Here is a 7091-nt window from a genome sequence, read left to right on the forward strand (position 1 = left end):
ACGGATTTTTTAAATTTTTTTTGTAAAAATATAAAAAAATTTGTACTTTGAGAGAAAGGATCTCGAAAACTGTTTACTTTTTCGTGTATTTTTTGTTTTCACTCTAAGCTCTGTTTTATTACAAAAAAAATAAACTTTGATTAAACAAAATCGATGAACTAATACAAAAGTTACAAGCATTCAAGTAAATATATCCATATAGTAAAACTTAAGTACCCTACAAATAATAGCATGTGTACATATGATTCTTAAACTATCTATTTAGGCGACATATGAAATTTATTACACCAATGAAGTGGAGGGAACCAACTTGCCATTCAACGGACTGCTATATTTGTACTACAAAAGTATTTGGGGTAGGAAAGTCTAGAAAAGTAACCTATGCGAGCATATCTACAGTGTCATTACCAGAACTAAATTCAACGGAAGCTACATTGCCAGAATCAAATTTAACTTTAGTTTCGGCTCCAGTTTCATTGTCAACAGCAGTATCTGATTACGCGGCATCATGTTGTACTGAATTGCAAACGGAAAACGAAAGAAACCCTTTGTCACAAGCACAACTCACTGATTGGATAAGGGATTTGGAATTGTCAAAAGAAAAGGCCGAACTACATGCCCCTCGTATGCAACAATTTAAATTTGTTTCATCCGATGTTAAGGTAACATATTATAGGACTCGTCACGGACAATTCTCCCAGCACTATACGAAGAAGGACAGTGTTTGTTATTGCAAAAACATTGCTGGTCTATTTAAACAGTTTGGTAAACCATATGATTCAAAAGAGTGGCGATTGTTCATAGACGGCAATTAAGGCTGTATTATTGCATATTGGCAACCAAAAGCCATCTATCCCGATCGCGCATGCAGTAAATACGAAGGAAACATATGAGACAATGCAAAAATTGCTTAAATTAATTAAATACGAAGAACATGATTGGAAAGCTATGTGGTCTACAATCTGGATACACAAAATACTGTTGCTTTCTATGCAAATGGGATAGCCGAGCACGTCAAGACCACTACATCATAAAGGATTGGCCAGAACGAATCGAGTTTCAAGTTGGGGTGGATAACATAAAATACTCACCACTTATAAAAAAGGAAAAAATAATTCTACCTCCACTCCACATCAAGCTCAGCCTTATCAAAAACTTTGTCAAGGCTTTGGACAAAGAAGGCGAAGCTTTTCATTATTTGAAAACAATCTTTCCACAGATTTCAGAAGCAAAAATATAGGAAGGGATTTTTGTGGGGCCGCGAATAAGGAAAATAATGGCCAATACCCATTTCAAAGAACTATTGTCACCAGTGGAGGCAGCAGCGTGGGACTCTTTTGAAAAGGTCGTTACTTCTTTTTTAGGCAAACACAAAAGTCCTAACTTCGAGCTGATACTGAACGATTTAATCAAAAACTATGCGGAAATGGGTAAATAAAAAACACATATAAGACCGTTTTCCCAGTTAACTTTAAAACCAAACAAAAAACTTCAAAGCAAATTTTTAAATTTACATGAGAATATATAGCCCTTAATCTGAATTTATTGCCCTGCTCCGAACAAACAAGAACGACCAAAATTTGTTCTGAATTGGAAGATTAACCCAGCTTAAGAAAATTATATGCTAATGTGTCACTTATGTATATATCTAATTCCCTTTTTAATTTTCTTTCAGGAGTAAATATGTCTTTCAAAATTCATTTTCTGCACTCCCATTTAAATTTTTTCCCGAAAAATCTTAGCGACGAAAGCGACGAGCATGGCGAAAGGTTTCACCAGCAAATGAAAATGATTGAAAGTCGGTATCAAGGATTCTGGGATGTCGCTATGATGGGTGACTACTGTTGGTTTCTCATAAGAGAAACCGATCCTTATATAAATAAGCGTCAAAACAAGACACATAACTTTTTCAATTATAAAATAAGATCATAGAGTTAAGACAGAGTCATATGTACATATGCTATTATTTGTAGGGTACTTAAGTTTTACTATATGGATATATTTACTTGAATGCTTGTAACTTTTGTATTAGTTCATCGATTTTGTTTAATCAAAGTTTATTTTTTTTGTAATAAAACAGAGCTTAGAGTGAAAACAAAAAATACACGAAAAAGTAAACAGTTTTCGAGATCCTTTCTCTCAAAGTACAAATTTTTTTATATTTTTACAAAAAAAATTTAAAAAATCCGTTATGATAGTTCGTTATCTTTAAATCTGCAGGACCTAGCAGAAAGTGTTTTACACACAGTTTATAGCAAATTTTATTACCTTTTAAAAGCTTTAAACGGTTTTGGAATCGCTCAATTCGTTTTCGAGATATATATGATTAAGTGGGCCCAATTTTTTGTTTTTTTGAAATAACGGTAATTCGTAAATATCTCAAAAACGTTACCATAGAATAAAAAATAACCTTGATTTTCGGAATCAGACGGTGATTTTACATAGGAATTTCATAACGGCGTCTCTGGTGCATTTTGGCTGTAAACCAGTGTAATCGGTCGGAGACTTTGGCACAACGTGAACTTCGTCGCAGATTTCCTCGCCGTCTAACGCCTACTGGTGAAACACTGCGACGTTTAGCCGCTCGCCTCGAAGAGACTGGCACAACACGAGATGCTGCCAGGCGTGGCAGACCCCGGAGTAGCCGTTCTGCAGAGAATATTGCTGCTGTAGCCGAGGATGTTATGGAAGCGCCGTCGACATCGACCAGACGACGTGCCACGCAAATGGGAATCAGTCGATGGTCTTTACAGCGAATTTTGGTACAAGATTTGAAGATGTATCCGTACAAAGTCCAGACGGTGCATCACCGCCAATCGCGTCTAACATACGCTCAAGCCATCCTTAATCACCACCAAGAGGAAGATGATTTTTCATCAAAAATAATCATGAGTGATGAGGCCCATTTCCATCTTAGCGGGTACGTAAATAAGCAAAATTTACGCTTCTGGGGCACTGAAGCCCTTTTTTCTTCGAAGACTACGCGAGCCAAACGGTTACTGTGAATGGTGAGCGCTACAGAGCAATGATCAACGAGTTCTTTTTGCCGCAACTTGATGAATTGGGATTGGAAAACATGTGGTTCCAACAGGACGGTGCAACGGCACACACTGCACGTCCCACAACCGATATGCTGAAGGATGCATTTCCCGGGCGCCTAATCTCCCGTTTTGGCGATTTGCACTGGCCAGCAAGATCGCCTGATTTGACCGCTCCAGACTTCTTTTTGTGGGGCTTTTTGAAGTCGCGGCTTTATGTCAACAAGCCTCAGACTATTGCAGCTCTTAAAGACAATATCCGTCAAGAATGTGAGGACCTATCGCCGGAAGTTTTGGCCAAAGTGATGGAAAATGCCATAAAAAGGGCTCAAATGGCAATCAACTGTGGCGGCGGCCATTTACATGACATCATATTCTCGACTTGATGTAAAAAAAATTAAAAGACCAAATAAAAATAATCCACAAGAAGAATCAAAGTTTTTCATTTTTTTTTAAATTACAGCCAAAAAACAACGTAAGGTTACTTTTGCGCCACCTGCTATTGCTGTCTTTCAAAATTGGCCACAATGAGCAGTAAAGCACTATCGGTCATACGGTATTCTCTCGCAGTCTCGGTTAAGCTGGATTTTTAAAAATGTGGAAAAAATCGAAACTTTTACAGTTTTCAATGTATGAAAATGAAAAATAGCGTATTTCGAGCACATTTTATTGGAGTTTAAAAATATGTATATGTTTGTGGTGCCCGTTGGAGAATAGTGGCCAAAAAATTGCATCACATTGAAAAAAACGTGGAAAAATTGCACAAATCAGAGCTTGCTATTGAAAATTTCTTTAGAACGTCAATAGTTCAATCTTAGAATTATATACATTCATAACGTACATACACTCCCCTTCCCAAGACCATATTGAAATAAAAAATCGGTTGAAAAATGGATTAGGTGTGTATTTTTACTTCATTAAAAACACCATAAATCGGTTTTTTAACAATAAATAAAAATTTTTGAATTTTCTAAATATAGTTTTGTGTTGTACTGGTTGACTTGACCTAAAACGTGCACTATATCACTTGAAGAGTTTTTTCGATTTTTTTTACTTTGTAGCACCGTGTAATCGAACTTGACCGGCTTGTTACTAGTTGTAGCATCGTCCAGGAGCTAAATACCGACCATCAAATAGTTTAAACCATACACATTTCTTCTTTGCTCAAAATCCTAATTTTTCTTAAAAAGTTCCCAAAAAAATTGGATTAACCTTAGGGTCTTAAACTGATTATATACCCACAATTGACGTTGTTTCAATAAGAGTCAATAAATGATTAAAGTGTCATTATGTATGTCCGGCATTTTTGATTACCAGCTACTTGTATGTTATAATCAGAATGGGCTTGAAAGCGAAAGTCAAGTTGATTAGTGGCAGAGGGCATATATTCGTAAGACTTCAAATTAAATACTAAATTAATATGTAAAAAATCTATATAAACACATATTCAGTTAGTCGGTCTATACGTATGGGTGACAATGCGATTATTTTATTCGTTGATAAAGTTGCTCAATTTACATATACTCGGCAGCGTATGTATAGTATGTATATATAATATGACAGCGTATAAATGCTTGTTTTTTTTTTGTAATAAACACTTATCACTTCACTGAAGGAATTTTTTTATTAAATTTTCATAACACATGTGAATTTAAAACGTGTATGAAGCCCACACGCTTATGTCTAATCAAGATAATTTTTTTGTTTTTTTACGTAGTCAAAAAATTTTACAGAAAGTAACAGTTCAATGCTCAACATACGCATGCGACCCTAGTACAGAGTTATCAGTTTAGAAATAAACTTATGTGTTAAACATTCCGCTTGCTTTTCAAAAATCTGTAAATTTTCTACACAGCTTGCATATAGTTTTAGATTATTTTTGATTTTTTTTTATACACATATAAAAGGGAACATGAAGGCGTTTGGACAGGCTGCGACACAGCAGCGGCACTTAATCGCCTTCTCTCTCAGCGATGTACATAAAACTTAACAGGCTTAGCCTGGTTTCAGAAGGCCACTTGAGGGCCAACGCCCATGAACTATGGTATAAAAACAAATTCCGTACAAATATCATAACCCTAACCCATTTTAAATTCATCTCCAGATGAGTAGTGAGTAGTGGTGCAGGTAGAGCAAAACGTGATATCAACTGTTTTGCTCTTCTCCAAGCTACGTTTCGTTACTGCTATTATAGTAGCGCAGAACGGCAAATGGTTGTTTTTTTTTGAGAAGCAGATAATACACTCGGAGGTTTGCCCTTACCTGCTGAGGGGCAACCGCTATTAGAAAAAACTCTTTCTTCATTTTGGCCGCCGGCTCGGAGTAATAGTCAAAAAAGTTTTCCGTGTTCTCTCTAGTTGGCGTAGTAGTACGAATAAAAAACTTGGAATTGGCCGGAGCGCTAGTTGCGAAGTTTTTCATGTGTACTCCAGTTACCGCAATGAATGTAATTTCAAATTATATTTTTAATAGTTCCTGAACGTTCCAACTTTTTATGATCAGAAAAAATACTCATATATGTACGATGGACTAATTTACTGATATCTTCGCCATTTCTTACACGATTTATTATTTATATAATAATGCGTGCTCTGCCCAATCCTCAAGAAGGGTGATCCTATAACTGCGCAAATTACCGTGAGATTAGTCTTATTAATGTCGCGTATAAGGTCTTATCAAGCGCATTATGTGAGAGACTGAAGCCCATCGTCAAAGAACTGATTAGACCTTATCAGTGTGGCTTCAGGCCTGGTAAGTATGCTATTGACTAGATCTTCCAAATCCACGAATGAAAAATCGACACACACCACCTTTAACCTCGATTTCAAAGCTGCGTTCGATATCACAAACAGGAACGGCCTCTACTTTGGCATTTCCACAAAATTCGAACGGCTGTGTAAAATGACGTTGAGCGCTACGGTCCTCTCCGAGCCGTTCGATACCAAGCGAGGTTTCACTGTAAATTAAAATAATGAATTTCATAAAAAAAAATATTTATTTCCAACTGATATTAAAATATTTACAGAATCTCAAATAAGTTTAAGCAATTTGATGTCAGTCGCAATGGAGCAATCCAGAATGCATGCAGGGAGGCTTGACTGATATTTTCTTTGCCGATGAGTCCAAGAATGAAATGGGGTCTGGACCGGGATGGTACTTAAATGATAGTAATAAGTATCACTATGCTATGGCGGAAATGGCAACTGTTTTCCAAACGGAAGTTTTTGCCATCATGAAAGTAGCCGAATGGATAATTGAGAGGAGAGGAGATTGGAGTTTTCAGTGCCAGTCAGGCTGCACTGAAGGTCCTGGAGAACACAAAGCAAACCTCAAAGATTGTTCAAGTATGTAAGAGGAAGCTTAATTCTGTCGCAAGACAAAACAGGCTTCTACTTATATGGGTTCCAGGACACTCCGGTATTCAAGGAAACGAAATTGCCGATGAATTGGCCAACCGTGGATCAGCGGTTTCTCCACAAGAGCCAGAGCCAATAATCGGAATCAGTTCCGCAGGAATCATGTATTGGATCAGCGATTATGTAGGCAATCCACATAAAGAGCGATGGTCCGGTCTAGAACGCTGCAGAACTGCAAAGTGTTTTGTGACAAGTCCGAACAGAAAACTGTCAAACTTTTTAGTAAAACTTGGAAGGAAAGACGTTCGCTTGATAGTGGGTATCACTACAGGATACAACCCATGGGGTCAGTATATGACCACCATTGGAATCATTGAGGACCCAAAGTGCCTATCGTGCTTGAAGGAGGCAGATAGCACCGAGCACTTACTCTGTGAGTGTCCTGCCTTTGCTAGAGCACGGCTACGAGTTTTGGAGGATATTTACAGATTTGCCAAAGAATCTGGAAAGTTCTCACCGGACTAACTATCTCTATCTCTTCCTCTATTCTTTCCTATCTCTTTCTCTGATTTCCTATCTCTTCCCTCCTTGACTATCTACCCTCTTTCCAGAGCTTTAAATGCAATAGGCTTTTTAGACTGAGTGTTTTACGAGCCACCAAAACTCCTGGTGCTCCTGGGCTCGACCTTTTCAAATT

At 37.3% G+C, this 7091-nt stretch overlaps 1 protein-coding gene across 1 annotated transcript; it reads left to right on the forward strand.

Annotated features, from left to right (window-relative positions):
* The first annotated feature begins 717 nt into the window (after positions 1–717).
* LOC129238477 (uncharacterized) lies at positions 718–2438 on the forward strand. The gene is made up of 2 exons (XM_054873506.1): positions 718–1430; positions 1676–2438. Exons 1-2 carry the CDS (start codon positions 1277–1279, stop codon positions 1930–1932), a joined length of 411 nt encoding a protein of 136 aa, XP_054729481.1. The 5' UTR covers positions 718–1276; the 3' UTR covers positions 1933–2438.
* The last annotated feature ends 4653 nt before the right edge of the window (positions 2439–7091 follow it).

Source organism: Anastrepha obliqua, chromosome 2, assembly GCF_027943255.1.
Source record: "Anastrepha obliqua isolate idAnaObli1 chromosome 2, idAnaObli1_1.0, whole genome shotgun sequence".
In the NCBI taxonomy this organism is placed as follows: Eukaryota; Metazoa; Arthropoda; class Insecta; order Diptera; family Tephritidae; genus Anastrepha; species Anastrepha obliqua.